This window comes from Suncus etruscus, chromosome 1, assembly GCF_024139225.1.
Source record: "Suncus etruscus isolate mSunEtr1 chromosome 1, mSunEtr1.pri.cur, whole genome shotgun sequence".
Classification (NCBI taxonomy): Eukaryota; Metazoa; Chordata; class Mammalia; order Eulipotyphla; family Soricidae; genus Suncus; species Suncus etruscus.
The window spans coordinates 153,023,017-153,045,045 of record NC_064848.1 but is presented as its reverse complement, the minus strand read 5'-3'; the positions used below and the strand labels follow the sequence as shown (position 1 = coordinate 153,045,045).

The 22,029-nt window shown below is 52.6% G+C and overlaps 3 protein-coding genes across 3 annotated transcripts; 1 reads left to right on the top strand and 2 right to left on the bottom strand.

Annotated features, from left to right (window-relative positions):
• Nucleotides 1–546: 546 nt before the first annotated feature.
• PFN1 (profilin 1) lies at nucleotides 547–3,243 on the bottom strand. The gene is made up of 3 exons (XM_049775760.1): nucleotides 3,035–3,243; nucleotides 1,508–1,700; nucleotides 547–903 (listed from the first exon to the last, which is right to left on the bottom strand). The coding sequence occupies exons 1-3, from the start codon at nucleotides 3,164–3,166 to the stop codon at nucleotides 806–808; spliced, it is 423 nt and encodes a 140-aa protein (XP_049631717.1). The 5' UTR covers nucleotides 3,167–3,243; the 3' UTR covers nucleotides 547–805.
• Nucleotides 2,123–12,816, top strand: ENO3 (enolase 3). The gene is made up of 12 exons (XM_049774966.1): nucleotides 2,123–2,148; nucleotides 7,016–7,102; nucleotides 7,366–7,461; nucleotides 7,656–7,714; nucleotides 7,878–7,947; nucleotides 8,344–8,477; nucleotides 10,412–10,634; nucleotides 10,731–10,928; nucleotides 11,128–11,329; nucleotides 12,252–12,360; nucleotides 12,517–12,575; nucleotides 12,667–12,816. The coding sequence occupies exons 2-12, from the start codon at nucleotides 7,018–7,020 to the stop codon at nucleotides 12,734–12,736; spliced, it is 1,305 nt and encodes a 434-aa protein (XP_049630923.1). The 5' UTR covers nucleotides 2,123–2,148; nucleotides 7,016–7,017; the 3' UTR covers nucleotides 12,737–12,816.
• Nucleotides 12,817–15,708: 2,892 nt separating this feature from the next.
• On the bottom strand, nucleotides 15,709–21,744 carry SPAG7 (sperm associated antigen 7). The gene is made up of 7 exons (XM_049775542.1): nucleotides 21,630–21,744; nucleotides 17,665–17,732; nucleotides 16,924–17,012; nucleotides 16,679–16,763; nucleotides 16,482–16,571; nucleotides 16,238–16,394; nucleotides 15,709–16,114 (listed from the first exon to the last, which is right to left on the bottom strand). Exons 1-7 carry the CDS (start codon nucleotides 21,712–21,714, stop codon nucleotides 16,005–16,007), a joined length of 684 nt encoding a protein of 227 aa, XP_049631499.1. The 5' UTR covers nucleotides 21,715–21,744; the 3' UTR covers nucleotides 15,709–16,004.
• Nucleotides 21,745–22,029: the final 285 nt, after the last annotated feature.

Below are 22,029 nucleotides of genomic sequence, written 5' to 3'. Positions count from 1 at the left end.
GGCTCCATGCTCAGAAATTGCTCCTGGCAGGCACAGGGGACCATATGGGACGCTGGGATTCGAACCGATGACCTCTTGCATGAAAGGTAAACGCTTTACCTCCATGCTATCTCTCCAGCCCCCGGGAGTGAGATTCTTCTTTTGAGACTGCTTCTCTATATGGCATAAAGAGGCAAGGGAATTCCAGGAGCTACTAAACTGTCATCACAGGAATAGCACTAGCGGGCAGTTTTAACTCAAGGGAGTAGGGGAGCACTCCACCTACACACGAGGGTGACTCAACTGGCCCTGTCTTGCCCACAGCCTCGACCCATTCTCTGGCCTGTATGACTTTCTATTATTTGCCAACTAATGACAGCCTAGAAATACTATTATGAAGGGCTCAGATAGGACACCCGGCCACGTAGGCTCAAGGCAGGTGCATGTCCCTGACATGGAAATGATGGGTCACTCCTAGACTTTAATGCATCAGCTTTTCTACATCTAAAGGAAATCAACTTTAATACTTGAGCCTCCATCCTGACACCCAGCTAAAACCACACATCCTTGTTAGAATCTTTTTTTATTCAGAAAAAAAAAAAAAAAAAAAAAAGAACGAAAAATCAACAAAAGTTTTCGAACCACACACAGGAGGGGTATGGGACGGGGAGGCATCTGTCCATCAGGCCAGCCCCTAGCCCATGTGGTTTTGGCAGCAATAAAGGGAGTGGGGTAATGGCCCCCAAATAAAAATGGTACGTGTATGGGAAGGGAGAGGGGCGCAAAAGCAGTGGAGAGTGATGGGGTGGGGGCGAGGGAGACAAGGTCAGTACTGGGCACGCCGCAGGTGGGAGGCCATTTCATAACATTTCTTGTTGATCATACCACCGTGGACACCTTCTTTGCCCATCAGCAGGACTAGCGCTGGAGGAAAGAGAAAGGAAGCTAGGATCCAGGTGTCACAACTCCACCCCCTGCCAGCTGTTCAGCAGCTGTCCAGCCCAGGGCCCAGGGTGTTGTAACCCAACCTCTTCTCTCTAAAGCCCCCTCCAGACCCCCCCTTCTCTCACAGGCAGGCTGTCAGTTACCCTGAAACAAAAGGGCCCTTTTAAAGGGGGGGAGGGTAATCGAGTTTAACTGATTGAAGGGAACACACTAAAATTTAGGGTTCAAAGACCCACAGGAGACTTGACTATGTATGTCCAGATTAAAAATGAGCCAGCAATCCTTAACAAAGGAACTCAAAAGGTGAGAGCTTAGCAATGACTTATGATCCATTAGTTTACTTCCTCCTGGAAAAATCAGGAGACTCAGAAAGGAATAAACAGGTATGGTAGTTTTTAACTTCTTCATGTTTCAAGACGAGGAACTAACCTGGACGGACTGTCTGATGACCTCAGTATCCAGCAGACTTGAAGTAGATTACTACTACAACTCCCCTCACACTTGGGAGTCACACAAAAACCCAAGAGATCACTAGATGTCGGGAATCTGGAGGTTAAAGAAGTAAGAAAGACACAGCACTCACTCTTGGCAGTCATGGTGACAGTGATGTTGAAGGTGGGCGCTCCGCTAGTGTTCTTGGTACGAAGATCCATGGTAAATTCCCCATCCTGCAGCAGTGAGTCCCGGATAACAGAACATTTCTGGCCCCCAAGTGTAAGCCCATTCACGAAAAAACTTGACCGGTCTTTACCAACCAGGACACCAACCTCAGCTGGCTGCAATGAACCCAACAGCATTAGATTAGTACGAGGTTCCCACTCCCGAGGACCCACCTGTACCCCATTTCTCAGTAGCAAAAACATCCTCTAAGCAAGGAAACTTCCCCCATATCCAAGAAATGTGAGGACGCGGTTCTGGTGGAAAGTCCTCGAGTAAGCCTGGTAATGAATGACATAACCCCGACGAGAACTTAAGACTTCTTCAGTAAGGAAAGCAAAGCCCCGAACTAGAGGTTAGAGATGGTCCAAGTGAGGAGTGGAAGGGAGCGGGCCGGGGGAGCTGGATGCTCAGGACGCTCCCTCAGGAAAAGCAGAAGCGGAGAGGGGCGGGAGGGGGCGGGCCGGGCGGGAGAGGCAACTTTGCCCTTATTTGGTCAAAGGTTCTGCAGGCGCGGCGCGGGGCCCGGACGCCTGGGTCTCCCAGGAACCTAGAGCCTGGGTGCAGGTAGCCGAGTTCCTGCGCGCGGCGGCAGCTTCCAGGGCGCTCCCCGGCGAGGCTGGCCAGCTTCTGGGAGGGGACCCGGGCCGAGACCGGGCAGCCCAGCTGCTGCTCCCCGAGACCCCGGGGAAGAACTCCCCCAACACCCCAAATCCCCACATCCGGTCCCCTCCCGCCCGGAAATCCCCTTCCCCCTTTCAAACTTCCGCTCCCCACACCACTTCCGGGCACTGTGGTCTGGGCAGGGCGGTGGGGACGGGGCCAGCCGTCGTTGCCTTAGCCCGCATTTCCTTCGCTTGGGCAGCCCTCAAGTTTCCCCAAGTTGCCCCGACCCAGGCGGGCGGCCGGATGGCGGGAAGCGAGGGCGAGGGGACTTCCGGGGTTGGCCTCTCGTCTCAGGAATGTTCAGGCCAACGTGCAGACGGGGGGAGGGCGCGGGGCGCCTCGCCTGCTAACGGGGCTGGGAGGGGCTCGAGGCACGCGCCTGGGGCGCCCCTCAGGAGAGGGAACAATGGTGGAGGGGCGCGAGCCGCCGGCCGGAAGTGGGGCAGGGGGTCGCGGGGGCCAGTCAGTCGGTCAGTCCGGGCCCGAAGAGGCCCGATTCTGGTGGAGACCGGCGCGCGCGCCGCCCCGCCCTGGAGGAGGCGGAAGTGGGCCGCAGCATCGGCGGCTCGGCTCGGCTCGGCTCGGCGCGGCGCGGCACGGCGCGCCCCTCCCCGCCCTGTGCCCCGGATGTAACGCCCCGTCGCGGGCAGCGGGGCTGCGGGCGGCAGGGGAGCCGCGCTCGGGGCGACGGCGGGGGCCGCTCACGCTGGGGGCGCCTCCCTTCGCGCCGTCCCCCACCTCCCCCTCCCTCCCTCCGTCTCCCGGGCCCTCGGGCCGCTCGCAGTACCGTGATGTTGGCGAAGGTCTTCCCGGGGACGGCGGCCCAGACGGAGGGCGAGTCCTTGTAGCCCACGATGGCCGCGTCCTGACAGGTCCCGTCCGCCATGAGGTTGTCGATGTAGGCGTTCCACCCGGCCATGACGCTGCTGCTGCTGCTGCTACTGCTGCTGGGCCGCTCGGCGCGCTGCTCGCGTGCGTGCGTGGGGTCCGCGGGTCGGGCCGGCTCGCGCTGCCTGAGGTTGAGGCTGAGGAGGGCCGGCGGGGAGCTGGGGCGCGCGCTGCCGTCCGGACCTCGGCTCCGCTCGCTGTGCAGCAGCCTCGCACCGCCACTTCCTGCTCCCCCCCTAGATTTTTATTTGCACAGGCGGCGGGGCGGGGCCACGCCACGCCGCCTCGCTCCCCGCCCGCCCGCCCCGCCCCGCCCGGCCCGTCTGCCCAGATACTGAACTCCGCCGAGCGATTTGGAAGGGCCGCCCGCCCCGCCCCGCCCCCGCCGCGAGAGGGGCGCTCGAGAGAGCCGGGTGGGAGATGGGGCGCGGCTGGAGAGACGGGGAGCGAGCGGTTCCGTGTGTTCCACTAGACTCTGGGCCCGCTCGGACAAGGGGAGCAAAGCGAGAAAGCGTTGGGCAGGCCGCTGGGCACCCGGGCCTCGGAGCAGCCGGAGTTCCAACAGACGACGCCCCTACCCCCACCGCGCCGCGCCGCGCCGCGGGAAGGAACGGCGGGCCGCGGCGGCGCGTGCGCCTGCGCCTGCGCCGGGCCGGGGCTCCGGAGCCGAGGCGCGTGGGGCGGTTGGGGCCGGCGCGGGTCTTGGCGGGAGCGCGCCGGGAAGAACCGGGCCGAGCCGGGGCGGGACGCTGGGCGTCCGAAACGGTCTCTGGACCCGGCGGGCGTCCGGGCCGAGGCGCCTCGAGGCGGACCGATTGCCGCCCCCACCCTCTTTTTATTCACTCCCGAGTTTCAAAGAATGTGACCGAGTGTCCAGTCCGCTCCTTGAGTCACCGTGGACAGTGTCTGCCCCGGGGCCAGCTCAGTCGCGCTCACTAGTTCGATTCCCCTCACACCCCAGGGACGTTCTGTTCTCCGCAGCTGGGGTCCCTGATCGGGAGTCCCCTCGGCCTAGCTCGGCCCTGTTCACCCAGGCCTACGTTTGCCGAGGTGGAGGGACACCAACAAGCCCACTTCTTTGTTTGTTTGCTTGCTTCTGGGTCACACCCGGCAACGCTCAGGGGTTCCTCCCGGCTCTACACTCAGAAATCCCTCGTGGCAGGCCTGGGGGACCATATGGGACGCCGGGATTCCAACCGATGACCTTGTGCATACCTAACTCCATGCCATATCTCCGGCCCCAAGCCAACACATTAGTTTTTGGTTTTTGGGCCACACCCGGCGGTGTTCAGGGGTTACTCCCGGCTCGACACTCAGAAATCGCCCCTGGCAGGCACGGGGGACCTTATGGGACGCCGGGATTCGAAGGAATGACCTTGTGCATGCAAGGCAAACGCCCTACCTAACTCCATGCCATATCTCCGGCCCCAAGCCCACACATTGCTTCTTTTGTTTTGGTTTTTGGGCCACACCCGGCGGCGCTCAGGGGTCACTCCAGGCTGTCTGCTCAGAATAGCCCCAGGCAGGCACGGGGGACCATATGGGACGCCGGGATTCGAACCAATCACCTTAGGTCCAGGATCGGCTTGTTGCAAGGCGAACACCCTACCGCTGTGCTACCTCTCCGGCCCCACCCGCACTTTTTGAAGGCGACTTTCTTTAAGTCGGGGAAAGTGTCTCCGAGCAGTGGAGTGACTCCTTTCTCCGCAGCGACTCGGAAGAACCGTGCGCCAGTCCGTCCGGACGGCTCGCCGGCCCTGGAAGGGGCTGGGCGGGGCTGCCTGCGGCCGCGGGCCCTGAGGGCCAGGTGGGGGGCTCGGGGAGGCGAGACGGCCGGGCGGGAAGGACTCCCGTCGTCGGGCCCGGCGCCCCCCGCGCGTGTTCCTCGACAGCCGCCGGCCGAGGCGGGGCCGCGCCCGGGCACGTGGCGGCACTCCCCACTCGCCACCCCCGGACCGTCTCCTCCCGAGCCGAGCCCGTCCGGGTGGCAAAGTCCCGGAAGGCGCGGCCGGAGATAGGGAGGGAGGGAGGTTGACGGGAGGGGGCCCCGGTGCAGAGCCGCGGGAGCCGGGGCGACTGAGTCACCGGGCCGGCGGAGGGGACGACCCCGCCCAGAAGACGGCCGGAGGGTGCAGACACCCACCCCGCACGCAGTGCGGGCAGCAGGCCGTCGGGCCCCCACACGGCGCCGCGATCCCCACGATCCCCCCCCTTGCCCGCCCATTCATTTTCCGCGCTGGACTCGGCACCCTTCACGGAGGAGCCTGGGCCGCACCCCGACGCTCACGCGACCGGGAGGGGAAGGGGCTTCGGACTGGCGAGCCCGCGCCGCCCGCCCCAGGAGGGTTGTCCCGGGCCGAGCCGGCTGCGCGCCGCGCTGGGAGGGCCGCTGGGCTGAGTCCGTCCCCAGGCCCCGCCCCTGGCCCGGCGGCTGCGGGACTAAGCCGGGGCGGAGCCCAGGGAGGCCGTTATGAAGACCCTGCGAGGTGAGGCCTTGCAGCCTTGTGCCTGCTAAAGGATTCAATGAACGCATCAGAGCTTGCTCGCAGCCCAGGAGTCCAACCTTCCGAGGCGGGAAGTGGGGCCGGGGCGATAGCACGGCGGTAGGGCGCTTGCTTGCCTTGCATGACGCTGACCCGGGTTCCATCCCCAGCATCCCACACAGTCTGGAGACCGTCCCCGAGTGATTGATTACTGAGCTCAGCGACAGCAGTAACCCCTAAGCACCTCCGGTTGTGACCCCAAAACTAACAAAAACGAGGGCCGAAGCCTTCTGCCGCTCTTCATGAACTGAACATCTGTGAATGTCCATCCTATATAGCCCCTCTTCTAAGGTCCCTTCCCAGCCCAGCAGGACTCATATTACTTCTGGCCTTTCCCAAAGGGCAGTTCCTCTTTAACCTTTGCAAAAGGGGAACATATCCTGGGAAAGAGAGAGAACCCCCAATTGGAAATCTTCCCCTGTACTTTCCCAGAGGTGGAAATGAAAGTAGGGTCTTTTATTGGAGGACAGAGAGAATAGAGTAGTTATTGACCCTGGGGAAAGGCGCTGGGTGCCAGAGCCAAAGACAAATGCTTTAAGCTGTAGTGGGCACTTGGCTGACTGCCCAACGTGGAGAGGAGGATGGCTGGAGGGAGAGAGGGGCGGAGCTGGCTGGGAGATGGGGTGGCCCAGAGATAAATGCCCAGCCTCAGAGGGGGCTGAGCAGACATTGTCCCAGCTGCCACCTAGACCCAGAGCTCACCTAAACTCCCCGTGAAGACATCACAGGTCTGGTGAAACATCTAGTACCCTAGGAATGGATTGAGGTGGTAAAGGCTGAGGGTAGCACTGACTTGGAGAAATGGGATAAATAGCCTTTGCTTATTTCCTCTTGGGTGGGGGTTGCTTGAGTGGAGGAGCTGATGCAAGTATTCCATGATAGATATTAAAAGGCAGGTAGAGAAAGGAGCAGAGAAGAGTTGTTCAAGTTGGAGCCAAGTAGAAGAATTTGGGGCTACTGAGAACTGGGAGACTGAGGAGCAGGAATATGAGAACCAGAATAACAGGCGAGGATTTGAGGGCCAGGAAGCCATGGAAAACAAATTGTTTGACCAGAAGGGGGAGGGAAGAAGCATGCCTGTGCAGCTTTCAGGAGATGGGGGTTCAGGGAGTGGTGGAATCTGAGGAGGCCCTGGCTTCTTAGGGAGGGAAACTGCAATAGGAGCTGTTCTGAGGGGTGGAGGGGGCTGTGCCTCCCTCTTTGGTCTGTGACCTTTTTGTGAGATATTTTTAGCTCCAGCACCTGCCTTCCTGGGATAGGAACACTCTTAAAGGGCAGGGGATTTGGGGTTCCTTCAGGGATCAGTTGTCTATACTCATTCCCACCCTGTCTTGCAGCCATGGCCATGCAGAAAATTTTTGCTCGGGAAATCCTGGACTCCAGGGGCAACCCCACGGTAGAGGTCGACCTGTATACAGCGAAGGGTAATCATGGACTCACATTATTGGCTCGCCTTGATTCCCTCCTCCAACTCCCTCTACCTTTGCCCCATAACTCGGCTATATCCTTTCCTTTCTCTGAAATTCCCTTTCCCAGACTTCTCCCCAGGCCTTCCTCTTTCCATCTGGTTACCATGCTGGAAGAAGCAGTTGCCTCTGTACTGCCTCCTGTTTCTGGTCTCGGAGAAGATACTTTGGCCCATGTGGGGTGGATGTAACTCTGTGATCTTCCAATCTCTTCCACCCAGGTAGATTCCGGGCAGCTGTCCCCAGTGGAGCTTCCACAGGGATCTATGAAGCTCTGGAACTAAGAGATGGAGACAAATCTCGCTACCTGGGGAAAGGTGAGGAAAGACCAGTGCTGGAGGAGTCTCTGTTTGGAATTGGGAATTGGGCATGGGCACATTGCTTGTGTGTGTGTGTGTGGTGGTGGTGGTGGTGGTGAGGACTGTAACCCAAAATTCTTGAGGAATAGATTTCTTCTTTGAAAAAGACCTGACTCAGTGACCTATTTGACCCCTTCCTCTGGCCTCTCCAGGGGTCCTGAAGGCTGTGGAACACATCAACAAGACTCTTGGTCCTGCCTTACTGGATAAGGCAAGTGGAGGAGTCTGCTCACCCCTTCCCCATGCTCCTTACCTCAGCTTAGCCTGTCCTTGAACAGGCCAACAGTACTTTGTCTTCCCCCCAAATAGCTTCCCGTCTGCTTCTTCCAGCATATGCCCTGACTGCTCTCCTCTCCTCAAACCTGCCCTTTCAGAAACTAAGCGTTGTGGATCAAGAAAAAGTTGACAAATTTATGATTGAGCTGGACGGAACTGAGAACAAGTGTGAGTGAAGAGATAAGGAGAAGAAAGGGATGGGGTGTAATGCAGGAGGAGTGGTAGAGAAAGCATGACAGGGCTGGTTCAGATGATTTATATCCCACATTTTGGGCACATGGTAGCTGGACAGATTTTAATTCATGCCACAGGCATTTCCAGATGCCTGGCCTTTGCCAGGCCTGGCCAGGCCTTGGATACGGACATGAAACTGAGACATCTCCCCCCCCCATTATCCAGGTGGGGGCTCCCATACTACTGGGGACTGGGGGAGATGTTAATAAACTCAGCCTAGTGGTTTGGAATTCTGACTTCTTTCTGGGGTGATCTGAGTTAGATGTTAAGAAGCTGACCTCAAACCCTGAGGGCAAATCTCTCACCCTTTTTTTGTGTTTTCTTCTTCAGCCAAATTTGGGGCCAATGCGATCCTAGGCGTTTCCCTGGCAGTGTGCAAGGCTGGAGCAGCTGAGAAGGGAGTCCCACTCTACAGACACATTGCAGATCTGGCAGGGAACCCAGATCTGGTCCTCCCAGTTCCTGTGAGTGCAGCTGTCCCTGTCTGAGCCCGGTATCAGAGGTGCCTCATCAATGAGGCACCTTTGAAAGTCCACCTTCCAGGGGCCTGGAGAGATAGCACAGCGGCGTTTGCCTTGCAAGCAGCCGACCCAGGACCAAAGGTGGTTGGTTCGAATCCCAGTGTCCCATATGGTCCCCCGTGCCTGCCAGGAGCTATTTCTGAGCAGACAGCCAGGAGGAACCCCTGAGCACCGCTTGGTGTGGCCCAAAAACCAAAAAAAAAAAAAAAAGAAAGTCCGCCTTCCAGAACCAGCTCTAGAGGAAGTTTTTTGAAAAGGAAGGTTTCCTGCTGTGGTCCAGCTCTTCCTTTTACCCCACAAGTCAAACCTTCTGTTAAGTCTCTGGGCATCTGCTTTCCCTTGATAGAACCCAGTTCCTTCACATTCCATGCCTAGGCACAGTAAGAATAGCTTCTCCATCTGCCCTGTACCCCAACACCCAAATATGGTCCAGAGCCTCCTTGTAGTAGGGTTCTTGGTGTTTCTTTTTTATCTTCATTTATCCTTATTAAACCAAGTTCCTACTTAATAGAAACCTTTAGAATTGGATCTCATTGATGTGACCATTTAATCATTACTAGGCAGAATAGTAGCATAAAAACATGAATGCTGGCAATCACTTAGTTGGTGGGTTTGAATCTTGTTTTTGCCAGTGTACTAGTGTTGGAATCTTAGACGTATTTCTTAAATTCTCCATGCTTTAAATTTGTCATCCATGGGCCCGGAGAGATAGCACAGCGGCGTTTGCCTTGCAAGCAGCCGATCCAGGACCAAAGGTGGTTGGTTCGAATCCCGGTGTCCCATATGGTCCCCCGTGCCTGCCAGGAGCTATTTCTGAGCAGATAGCCAGGAGTAACCCCTGAGCAAGACTGGGTGTGGCCCAAAAACCAAAAAAAAATTAAAAAAAAAATTTGTCATCCATGGGGCTGGAGAGATGGCATGAAGGTAAGGTGTTTTGCATGAAGGAGGATGGTGGTTCGAAACCCAGCATCTCATATGGTCCCCCAAGCCTGCCAGGAGCGATTTCTGAGCATAGAGTCAGGAGGAACCCCTGAGCACTGCTGGGTGTGGCCCAAAAACCAAAAAAAAAAAAAATTGTCATTCGTAAAATAGACAGGATAGTAGTACGGAGTTAATTGGGTTGTTTTCATAATAAGTGAACTGGAGTATATACTTTGTATGTGGGAGCCCCTACTTAATTCCCAGCACTGTATGTTCCCTCATGTACAGTTACCACCAGGAGTAGCACCGAGTGCTTCTGGATATGTCCCATACCCTCCACCAAAGAAAAATAGCTAATATGCTTATTTTTTTCGGGGGGGGGGGAGGTGTTGGTGCTCAGGGACCATGCCAGACAGTGCTAAGGATTTCATTTGGGATTACTGTTTTGTTTTTTGTTTTATTTTGGGGTCACAACTGGCTATATTTGGGGTTGCTCCATGTTCTGCACTCATTCAGGAATTAACTCCTGGCAGGCTTGGGAAGCCATATTGGATGCTGGGGATTGAACCCAGGTCAGCCATGTGCAAGGCAAGTGACCTATCTGCTGTTCTATCACTCTGGCCCAGAATGCTGTGGATTTGAACCATGTTCACAGTTGCAGCCATATGTCAGGCAAGCATTTAGCCTCTGTTCTATCTCTCTGGTTCACTAATAGAATATATGACAAGTATTTAGAGCAGTGCTTGATCATCAGTAATTGTCCTCTAAGTGTTAATTTTGATATACCAGATATGTGCTAAAAACTTCGCATTCAGCTTCTCTCACCTGCAGCAAGTAAGCAGATGGTATTCACACAGCTAGTAAGTGGTGGTTAGGATTCTGTCCTTTCTCACCCATCATTCCTTCTAGATACCTTATGTTCTGGGTCAGCTCTGAATATCCTCTCCTCACCTCAGGCCTTCAATGTGATCAATGGGGGTTCCCATGCCGGAAACAAGCTGGCCATGCAGGAGTTCATGATTCTGCCTGTGGGAGCCAGTTCCTTCAAGGAAGCCATGCGCATTGGTGCTGAGGTCTACCATCATCTCAAGGGGGTCATCAAGGCAAAGTATGGGAAGGATGCCACCAATGTGGGTGATGAAGGCGGCTTTGCGCCCAACATCCTGGAGAACAATGAGGGTCAGTGCTGAGAATGCTGGGGGTAGAACTCCTGGGTCCTCACATAAGAAGGGGCTTGGGAGGCTCACTTCGGTCTTCTCTTTGCCCCTCTCCCAGCCTTGGAGCTGCTAAAGACGGCCATCCAGGCAGCTGGTTACCCTGACAAGGTGGTGATTGGTATGGATGTAGCAGCATCTGAGTTCTTTCGCAATGGGAAGTATGATCTTGACTTTAAGTCACCTGATGACCCTGCTCGGCACATCACTGGGGAGAAACTGGGGGACCTGTACAAGAGCTTTATCAAGAACTATCCTGGTGAGAGCCCCCAGATGTCTTATTGTACCTGTCCCCATTCCTAAAGCTGCCCAACATTGACTCCACTGCCTACAGTGCCATCAACTCTGCCCTTTAGTTTTTAGCCCATTGTAGCCCCAGTACAAATATTTCTGACCTGCCACCCCTTCACAAAACTCTCCTGAACTTTAACCTGAACTCTGCCTCCATCCTTCACCAGTTGTCTCCATTGAGGACCCTTTTGACCAGGATGACTGGGCCACCTGGACTTCTTTTCTCTCTGGGGTTGACATCCAGATTGTGGGGGATGACCTCACAGTCACCAATCCCAAAAGGATTGCCCAGGCCGTTGAGAAGAAGGCCTGCAACTGTCTGCTGTTGAAGGTGAACCAGATTGGTTCAGTGACTGAATCCATTCAGGCGTGAGTACCCCCTGACCCAATTACTAGTTTCCCTCTATACCTGCCCTGCCCATTCCAACTAGCCTGGCCCATGAACTTAAAATCTGTCTTACTTCTGATTCCTTACTCACTCCATTCTCCTAACCTCAAGATTGTGACTGTACCTTGGCCAGACTGCAAGAGCTCTACCATTATCTCCATTCCCATCTCTTGCCAATTGTTTCTCCCAGATCCTGTCCTTCTTTTTTTTTTTTTTGAGCCACACTCGGCGTTGCTCAGGGGTTACTCCTGGCTGTCTGCTCAGAAATAGCTCCTGGCAGGCACGGGGACCATATGGGACACTGGGATTCGAACCAACTACCTTTGGTCCTGGATCGGCTGCTTGCAAGGCAAACGCCTCTGTGCTGTCTCTCCGGGCCAGATCCTGTCCTTCTTAAATGTATCTCAGAAGCCCAGATTCAAGATCAAGAATCTAACTTCTCTCTCCTAATTCTTTTTTTTTTTGTTGTTGTTACCAGTGGTGCTCAGGGGTTACTCCTGGGTCTATGCTCAGAAATCACTCCTGGCTGACCTGGTGGACCATATTGGATACCGGGGATTGAACCCAGGCTGGTCGCATGCAAAACATACTCCCTACACGCTGTATCACTCTGGCCTCTCCTAATTTCTAAAGAAATTAGTTATTGGGGCCGGAGCAGTGGCGCTAGAGGTAAGGCGTCTGCCTTGCAAGCGTTAGCCTAGGATGGACCGTGGTTTGGTCTCCAAGCCAGGAGTGATTTCTGAGCGCATATCTAGGAGTAACCCCTGAGTGTCACTTGATGTGGCCCAAAGCACCAAAAAAAAACAAACAAAAAAAACTTAGTTATTACACTCCCCAATAAGCCCCCATTGAACCTCTCCCATAGAGAAGGTCCTTAGACTTTACTGTGTCTTCTCTCTACAGCTGCAAACTGGCTCAGTCTAATGGTTGGGGAGTAATGGTGAGCCACCGCTCCGGGGAGACTGAGGATACATTTATTGCTGACCTTGTAGTGGGGCTCTGCACAGGACAGGTACTGATGGCTCTCCTCTGCTGAGTGTCTGACCAAAGTTTTTTGGGGTCCCTAGCCTCCTGCTGGATTGCGACCTTGGGCGGCTCCCTTGGGGACAGGCCCAATCCTACCTTTCCAATCACATCCAAACCTTAGGTTTTTTTCTTTCCTCCTCAGATCAAGACTGGTGCGCCCTGCCGCTCAGAGCGGTTAGCCAAGTACAACCAACTCATGAGGTATAGTGGGTGCAGCGAGTGGGCTTGGGCATGTGGAACTTTAGGGAGCTGGTCAGAAGGCAACAGCTGTGATTTTTGTCCGCCTTTTTAGGATTGAGGAGGCTCTTGGGGACAAGGCTGTCTTTGCTGGACGTAAGTTCCGTAACCCAAAGGCCAAGTGAGAAGCTGGAGGGCCCAGGACACCTGGACAGCCTCAGGCCGTCAGGCCCTTCTTTGTGAAATAAACACTGATACCAACCACGAGAGTAGTGTGTTTCTTTGAGGGAGGAGATGCCGGTCTCTGAATTGCATGAGATAGGGGAGAACTTGTAACCTGTAACCTGCTGGGACAAGGAAGCAAGGGAATGGTTAGAGGAAACTGGACTGGAGAAAGATGAACAAAGTTCACATTTTGGAAGGAGTTTGGAGTAACAAGGTCCATATGTGAAATGAAGCGAAAGAAGCACTGACAGAATAAGGAACACCAGTGCTAGAAAGGAAGGAGGGTAGTGTATCAAGGGGCTGGCATAATGAGAAGCTAGATCAGATCTGATGGCAAAAAGTATACTGTCTATTACAATTGAATTCAATGGCCAAGTTTGAATAAGTGCTTTGTGAATGAGTGAACCCTAACAGTTGCCATCCAATCTCATCCATCTTTTAATTTTCCATAAGGGTCTTTGGATCTTTAGACTTCAGATCTTCTATCCCTCTCCAGAATCAAGGACCCACCCCTTGGACAAGTATGACTAGGCCACCTGAATCTTGTTCCTCTTGAGAGTCAACAAACACCTAGAGAGAGGGGTGACTTTTGAAATCCCAGGAGGTTTAGAGGACGAGTGATAAGAGTAAGCTACCACTTTTCCCCCCCTAGTTTTTGGGTCATGCCTGGTAATGCTCAGGGGCTAATTCTGGTTCTGCATTCAGGATCACTTCTGGCAGTGCTTGAGGAACCATATGGAATTCTGAGGACTGAGCCCAGGTTGGCCATGTGCATGGCAAGCTCCCTATCTGCTGTTCTCTCTGACCAAGTAGATGCCACTCATATGGATGTTGCCATTCAATATTCACACACACACACACACACACACACACACACGCGCACGCACATATTTTGGTTTTTGGGCCACACCCAGTAATGCTCAGGGGTTACTCCATGTCCACTCATGTATAGGCAAATTTCATGACTTTATTTTTCCTAACGGCTGCATATTCCACTGTGTAGATGGATCACAGTTTCTTTAGCCACTCATTTGTTGTTGGGCAACCGGGTTGTTTCCAGATTCTGGCTATTATAAATAGTGCTACAATGAATATAGGAGTGCAGAGGGCAATTTTGTATTGCGTTTTTGTGTTCTAAGGGGATATCTTTAGGAGTGACATTACTGGATTATATGGGGACTCACTTTTCAGGTGTTTATTTTTTTGGGGGGCCATACCTGGTGACGTTCAGGGGTTACTCCTGGCTATGCACTCAGAAATTGCTCCTGGCTTGGGGACCAAATGGATGCCAGGAATTGAACCAAGGTCCATCCTGGATCAAGCTGCGTGCATGCCCTTCCACTGCGCTATCACTCTGGCCCTATTTTCTTTCTTTCTTTTTTTTTTTCCGGCCCTATTTTTTCTTTTTTTTTTTTTTTGTGGTTTTTGGGTTACACCCGGCAGTGCTCAGGGGTTATTTCTGGCTCCAGGCTCAGAAATTGCTCCTGGCAGGCACGGGGGACCATATGGGGCGCCGGGATTCGAACTGATGACCTCCTGCATGAAAGGCAAACGCCTTACCTCCATGCTATCTCTCCAGCCCCCTCCGGCCCTATTTTCTATATTCAAATAGTAGCTGTACAATATTTTAAACTATCAGATATTAAAAAAGTGATTGCTAAAGCAAGGATTCAAGGAAGGCTGCTTTAACTCTAGTAATTGCATTTAATTTTTTAATTTTTTGGGGAGGCCACACCCAGTGGTGTTAAGATCTTACCCCCCAGCTGTGATCAGGGATCATAGGATGTCAGGGATCAAACCTGAGTTGGCTGTATGTAAGGTAAGCATGCTCCCCACTGTACTATTGCTCTGGCCCCACTGATTATACTTAGAAAGTCTAAAGGAGGCCATATAGTATAGGATTTGAGGTACTTGCCCTGCATTAGCAGATCCTCATTCATTCTGTGGCATCACATACAGTCCCCAGAACACTCTAAACAAAGAGCCAGTATTTTTTTTTTGTTTTTTTTGTTTTTGGGTCACACCCAGTGGCGCTCAGAGGTTACTCCTGGCTCAGCACTTAGAAATTGCCTCTGGCAGGCACGGTGGGCTTGGGGGGGCAGGGAGCGACACACACCATATGGGATGCCGGGATTCGAACCACCGTCCATCCTGAATCGGCTGCATGCAAGGCAAACGCCCTACCGCTGTGCTATCTTTCTAGCCCCAGAGCCAGTATTTTCTGAGTACCACTTGATATGACCCAAACTTACCTCCCCTGAAATATATAAACGCACTTTTGTGTTTAGGTCAAGGATGTGGCAAACTCATTGTCTTACATATGTAAGGTCCTTGATTTTGATCTCTTCCACCACAAACAAAAATATTGTCTCATAAATCTGTATGAAAGTGCTAGTATCTGGGGCCAGAGTGATAGCACACACCACTGAGTGTGGCCCCAAAACAAAAATAAAGTGCTAATATTTGGCTTTGACCTAGGCAAACATATTTTGTTTTGTTTTTTAAATATGGTTTTGGGGGAGCTGGAGAGTTAGCATGGAAGTAAGGCATTTGCCTTGCATGCAGAAGGACGGAGGTTTGAATCCTGGCATCCTATATGGTCTTCCGAGTCTGCCAGGAGCAATTTCTGAGCATAGAGTTAGGAGTAACCCCTGAGCACTGCTGGGTGTGACCCAAAAACCAAAATAAATAAATAAATATGGTTTGGGGGCCACATCCAGAAATGCTCAGGGCTTCTCAAAAACTCAAAAATAACTCCTGGCAAGCACAAGGGAGCCTATGGGGTGCTGGGGATCAAAGTCAGGTCAGCTGAGTGCAAGGCAATTGTGCCCTCCCTGCTTACTGTTGGCCCTACAAACAGGTTTACAGTATTTAGCCAGAAGATATCTAACTTCCTGTGATCCATTTCTCTCTGTTAAAATAAACCAAGACATTGGGTCAAACTGTTTATTAAATGTAAAGTAGCCCAGTTTCACAGGGAAGAAAATTCCAAGGAGAACTGAGAATAATACAGATTAAATACCCACCTATACTTTCAAACTTACACACACACATGATCAGTCACTCAGTCATTCACTCACCTAAGATCCAAAAGTGACAAACATCTGCTTCTCCCAGTCTGAGTAACCACTGTTGAAAGTGGTTAAGAGGTGGGACTTCAAGATGGGTTCTAATAGCAGCTTTATCCCCTCTCCTCCCCTGCCCAGGGGTCAAAGGGAGCTGGGGCTCCTAGGAGGTAGGCGGCAAATCTTCCCCACTCTGCCGCAGACGCTTCTTGGCTCGGATCTCATTCATGGCCTCTTCAATGGAGCGTGTGTCCCTCTTGTTGGCCACAGGCACTGGGGGCAGAGGGGAGGGTGGGGAGGGCCTAGGAGCCCTGCACTGTAGCCTCCCCTTCTCTCCCCTCCCCACGCTGTATGCTCCTCTCCCTTAACCTCCCCAGTCTCCCACTGTGGCCTCACCACAGCCGTAGGTCTTGTTGGCCTGTAGCATGTGGGCTGCATCCTTGGCTGCCCCCTTGCCAATAAGGTGGCTGTACTTGTCCTTGTAGTCACTCGTAGGGCTCACCACTACCGGTCCCTGCTGAGCTGCCTCCTCTTCTTGTCGCTGTGCCATCTCCTAGAGGCACAGATAGATGGGACACAGACGCTTAAGTGCCTGACCTCAACCCTTCCTGGAGTCTGCAGACTGCCAGGCATAACTCACTTTCAGCTTCCGTTTCTCTTCAGCCTTCTGGGAATCCCACTCCTCACCACGGCGATAGGAATCTAGTTCTTCATCTGAGGGTGCAAACTCCTGGGGAAGAAGGGAATGATGGGATCAAGGTTCCAAATACATGATTTATCTCATTCCTCTTTTGAAAAGGCTGAAAGGAGAGAGAGAATGAGAAAATCAGGCCTCACCTTTTTGAAGATCATGACATAGCGACACTCATCATCTTCCCCAAAAGAGAAGGATGTCAGGCCAGCCACTTCCACTACATCATGTCTGGGAAGGGAGGGCGGAAAGGAAAAGAGTATGCGAAGGCACGAATGTCCTAATTTCCTTCACTCAAGTATTCTTGGGGCCTTTATATGTGCCCCCTGCCCCTCACACTCCCACCTCAGCCCTTCATAGGCCACCCACTTCTTGCCCCCCAGACACTTACAGTATACTCCTCTCTATCTTGTTCATTGGCTGAAACTTTTTCTTGACCTGCCCACTGTCCTGGATGAAATCTGATACCTCTTTTTCCATCTTAGGAGAGAGAAAAGAGAAGACATGAGATGATGGTTCTATCCCAATATTCCTCTCCCCAGCTGGGCCAACAGCCTTTGCCTCCCCATCTTTCTCAGCTTCTATGATACTGGTTTCCAGACAACCTTTCTTTCTTCTTATTTTGTTTTTTTTGGGCCACACCCGGTGACACTCAGGGGTTACTCCTGGCTATGCACTCAGAAATCGATCCTGGCTTGGGGGATCATATGGGACACCGGGGGATCGAATCTCGGTCTGTTCTAGGTTAGCGCATGCAAGGCAAATGCCCTACCGCTTGCGCCACTGCTCTGGCCCAGACCACTTTTCTTGAACATTTAAATACAAAAACAAATATAAAATAAAACAAAACACAAGGGCTGGAGAGATAGCATGGAGGTAAGGTGTTTGCCTTGTGTGCAGAAAGTCGGTGGTTTAAATCCCGGCATCCCATATGGTCCCCTGAGCCTGCCAGGAGCGATTTCTGAGCATAGCGCCAGAAGTAACCCCTGAGCGCAGCCAGGTGTGACTCCATAAAAACCAAAAACCAAACAAAAAGCACAAAAACAAAAACTGTGTCCTTATCTTTCCACTTCTAACTCATTGGAAGTCCTTCCTGAAGCTACCTTGGAGCTAGCTCTGCAATTGTTCTTACCCTTTTACGGAACTCCACTTTCTGTTGTTTCTCTTGCTCCTGTAGTTTCTTCAGGCGGGCAGCCTGCTCTGGGGGAGAAATGGCAGCATAAGAGCATGGGTGAGAAGAGTTTCTAAAAATTTAAGGGAGGTCTGATGTCCACTGGGAGGTATCAGGTGGGAAGGTTGGATTACTGTTTGTTCACCATGCATATATGGATATCTACTGTATACCTACCTATATGCTAAGCCCTAGAGTACATAGATGATGAAGACATGGGACAGGCGAGGTAGTTCAGTGAGTAGAGCACATACTTAGCATGCATGAGGGCGTGGGTTCAATCCAGGTACAAAAAAAGGGCAAAAAGTCATAGTTCAGGAGGTCAGGTTAGTGAAAATAGCAAAGATTAGCATCATACTTAATCTCATTTCGCAACCCCACTGAGGTAAGGGGGAAAAAGAAACCCAAACTGTTTAACACATACAACATATAAAGAACTATAAAGAACTTGGTGAGGTGAGAACAGTTGACTTCAAACTTTATCAACTTGCTGTCTACATTGGAAAATGGAAATTGTTTAACTTCCTATGTTTTGTAACATCCCCCATATTCACTTCTCCTACTCACTTCTACAGACAGAATGAAACTAAGATAGTTTCATTCTCCAGAGTGTCCAAGGTTAGTTGCAAAAAAAAAAAAAAAAAAATCCACCTTTGCTATTTCTGAGCAGACAGCCAGGAGTAACCCCTGAGCACCGCCAGGTGTGGCCCAAAAACCAAAAAAAAAAAAAAAAAAAAAAAAAAAAGAAATAGCTCCTGGCAGGCACGGGGGACCATATAGGACACCGGGATTCGAACCAACCACCTTTGGTCCTGGATCGGCTGCTTGCAAGGCAAACACCGCTGTTCTATCTCTCCGGGCCCCCACCTTTGGATCTTATTGAAAAAAAAAAAAAATTCTGTATAGATTTAAACTGCATTTCTTCCACGATATGTGAATTTTTCCAGCTGCACTGAACCTTTTCCCATTTTCCTAATCAACCACGTCCTTGCACATATTGTTCCTTTTGCTTAGAATGCTTTTCCTCCTCTAGCAAACTTTTAGATCCAGCAGGAGTCAGTTACTCACTTCTTCCTCTGGGTCCCACATTTGGTTGGACTCCCACTATAGCATGAACTAAGAACATAATGTAAAATTTTTAATTTGTCTCTCCTTGCAGACTATGAGCTCAAAGACCTTGCTTATCTACTACCAGTTATTTTCCATGGTCCCAGGGCCTGACAGGTCAGGAGCTCTCCCATCTCTAACCTTTTTTTTGTTTTGTTTTTGGGTCACACCCAGTGGCGCTCAGGGTTTACTCCAGGCTCTGCGCTAAAAATTGCTCCTGGCAGGCTGGGGGTGGGGGGAGGACCATATGGGATGCCAAGGATGGAATCTGGGTCCATCCAGGTTTGGCTACATGCAAGGAAAACGCCTTACTGCTGTGCTATTACTCTGGCACCCTCTCTCTAACCTTAAGGACTCTGACCATCAGTGCATTCCATCTTGGCTACTGGCTGTTTTCTATTTGGTCTGTGAATCTTCTTTCTGCATCTGACGAGGTAATTTAAGATTCTAGTTTAAAAAAATTATATTTAAGAGCACAGGCTTAATGGGAAAGAGCCTGTACAAGGGTTAAGACACCAGTCTTTCATGTGGCCAACTTCAGTAACACAGGATCCGCAGCCTGACAGGGAGCAATCTCTAAGCACAGTCTAGAGTAGCCCCCTACCCTAGGTGTGTCCCAACTAATCTCATTCTACATCCACCCCAAGAATTTAGGTTTAAAAGTTCTAGCTGGGGGGCCGTCGCGGTGGCGCTAGAGGTAAGGTGTCTGCCTTGCTAGTGCTAGCGTAGGACGGACTGCGGTTCGATCCCCAGCTTCCCATAGGTTCCCCTAAGACCAGAGCGATTTCTGAGCGCATAGTCAGGGGTGTGGCCCAAAAAAACAAAAAAACAAAACAAAAAAAAAAGTTCTAGCTGGGTCTGTCAAAGGCTGGTGGTTAACTCACCACGACTATGTAAATTATGGCTTGCACAGATTCCAATGTCTAGTTCCCATTATGCTCTTTCCATTCTCTGGGCTTTCAAATAACACAAGCGGTCTTAACAAGTAGCTATCCTTTTACTTGGGGAATTATGAATTTTCAAATCTTTTTTTTTTTTTTTTTTTTTTTTTTTTTTTTTTTTTTGGTTTTTGGGCCACACCCGGTGACGCTCAGGGGTTACTCCTGGCTATGCGCTCAGAAGTCGCTCCTGGCTTGGGGGACCATATGGGATGCCGGGGGATCGAACCGCGGTCCGTCCTAGGCTAGCGCAGGTAAGGCAGGCACCTTACCTTTAGCGCCACCGCCCGGCCCCGAATTTTCAAATCTTACTACAGACCATTAGGACCCATAAGTTGTTTGGACTCTCATGACAATTATTTTTTCCTTTGGTGCACGGAGCATGTCCCGTGCCTGCCAGGAGCTATTTCTTATTTATTTATTTTTTTGGGGTCACACCTGGCAGCGCTCAGGGGTTACTCCTGGCTCCACGCTCAGAAATCTCTCCTGGCAGGCTCGGGGAACCATATGGGATGTAGGGATTCGAACCAATGACCTTCAGCATGAAAGGGAAGCGCCTTACCTCCAAGCTATCGCTCCGGCCCACCCAGGAGCTATTTCTGAGCAGATAGCCAGGAGTAACCCCTGAGCACCACAGGGTGTGCCCCCCCCCAAAAAAAACACAAAACAACAAAAAAAGAGCACGTATCTCTCCAGCCTATGCTCTAGACTTCTCTGAGGATAGTCCCAGCACCTATCAACCTTTCAGTAAACAGTGGATATTTAATATTAGGCACCACATTAGCACTCTGAAAGTCTCCAGTCTGCCCTGCCCTTCCCCTTCTCAAGGATCGAGAATTGGGGGTCCTATTGCCAAGGCAGTCATTCTGCCTGACTCATTTACAAGCCGCAGCGTGAACCCAAGACATTTGCACCCGCCGCCGAACGACCGCGCCCTAGGTTGGCAGCATCGGAACTTGAGTACGCCTGCAGTGAAGTTACTAGAGAACACCAGCGGGGAGAGGACAGCCAATAGGTCCGGGCAAGGGCATTCCTGTCTCTCCAATAACAGAGCGCCTCGAGAATAAGGGTTCAATGAGCGAAAGACTGGAACAGAGCCTAAAGGAGGTTGCTTAAACAAGTAGGGGTGTCATAAGGACACCCAAAACGCCAGAGCCAACTGGAAGTGCTGACGTTGGGGCCGGCTAGAGGAAGACGATCAAAACTTGATAGGCAGGCCTTCCAGTTGAGATAGCCAATAGAGGGGCCGGAGCGATAGCACGGCGGTAGGCCGTTTGCCTTGCACGTGGCCGACCCAGGACGGATCGGGTTCAATCCCTGGCATCCCATAGGGTCCCCCTAGCCTGCCAGGGTAGATTTCTGAGCGCAGAGCCAGGAGTAACCCCTGAGCGCCGACAGATGTGCCCCCCCCAAAAAAGATAGCCAATAGAGGTGAAAGAGGTGCCAGGTGGACACGTCCTGGGTCCAATCGGAACTGAAGCGGGCGGCTACCGCACGCAGAGGGTGTGCCCTAAAGATGGGCGTGGCCTATTGGTAGGACACGCCCCCGCCCATCTGAAGGCCGGCGGAGGCTCCAGGAAGCGGGTGCAGCAGTCCGCCAATCAGAGCGCGCCAGCAGCGAACAGGCAGGCCCAGCAGCCAATCGAAAGCAAGGACTGCGGAAGTCCGGGAGGAGAACGAGGAAGAAGGCGAGAGCGAAACTCGGGCTAGCCAATCATCGTCGTCGGCTAGGAAGAGCGGGCGGGCCGGGAGCCCTTCAGGGATCGCGGGGGTCTCCTACGGGGTCTTTCAAGGTTGAGGCTGCGGGAACGTTCTAAGGAGGAAAAGTGTGGTCTTGAGAACCGGGTGGAAAAAGAGCGGTTGCGAATTTGGGGTCCTCACCTCGGGCCTTGCGCCGAGTCTCCTGGTCCCCGAGGCTGGGTGGCTTTTCCATGGAGCTCAGGATGGAGCCCAGTAGGTCCGCCATCTTGGGAGTGACTGAGAGGGGGCGGAGCGCTTTAAAGGCGAGGGCGAAATGCCTTTAAGGCCGGAAACACGTCGGCGACGGAAAAAAAAAAGCCACCAAGATCCAGCCCCACCCTGAGCTGGTCTGTCTCCCTCCTCCTACCCCTCTCCTACCCGCAGACAGGCCAGAGGCGGGCTGGTTTGGTACAGCAATGTTTAATGGCAGTTCGTAGAAATCAAGCCCATGCACAAGTACAAAGTGCTCGTGAGGCCGGCGGGAGCCGCGCCTGGGGACGCAAGCCCGGCCTTCCAGCCCTCCCCGCGCGCCGGCGCCTTA

What these genes read in the sequence shown, in the direction of transcription:
- PFN1 (XM_049775760.1), bottom strand. Translation starts at nt 3,166, where the DNA reads ATGGCCGGGTGGAACGCCTACATCGACAACCTCATGGCGGACGGGACC. An exon ending in AGACCTTCGCCAACATCACG is followed by an intron (nt 1,701 to 3,034) that starts GTACTGCGAGCG and finishes GGTTCATTGCAG; the next exon opens with CCAGCTGAGGTTGGTGTCCT. An exon ending in TGTCACCATGACTGCCAAGA is followed by an intron (nt 904 to 1,507) that starts GTGAGTGCTGTG and finishes TCTTTCCTCCAG; the next exon opens with CGCTAGTCCTGCTGATGGGC.
- ENO3 (XM_049774966.1), top strand. Translation starts at nt 7,018, where the DNA reads ATGGCCATGCAGAAAATTTTTGCTCGGGAAATCCTGGACTCCAGGGGC. An exon ending in ATCTGGTCCTCCCAGTTCCT is followed by an intron (nt 8,478 to 10,411) that starts GTGAGTGCAGCT and finishes TCCTCACCTCAG; the next exon opens with GCCTTCAATGTGATCAATGG. An exon ending in CTTTATCAAGAACTATCCTG is followed by an intron (nt 10,929 to 11,127) that starts GTGAGAGCCCCC and finishes ATCCTTCACCAG; the next exon opens with TTGTCTCCATTGAGGACCCT.
- SPAG7 (XM_049775542.1), bottom strand. Translation starts at nt 21,714, where the DNA reads ATGGCGGACCTACTGGGCTCCATCCTGAGCTCCATGGAAAAGCCACCC. An exon ending in GACTCGGCGCAAGGCCCGAG is followed by an intron (nt 17,733 to 21,629) that starts GTGAGGACCCCA and finishes TTTCTCCCCCAG; the next exon opens with AGCAGGCTGCCCGCCTGAAG. An exon ending in AAGATAGAGAGGAGTATACT is followed by an intron (nt 16,764 to 16,923) that starts GTAAGTGTCTGG and finishes CTCCCTTCCCAG; the next exon opens with ACATGATGTAGTGGAAGTGG.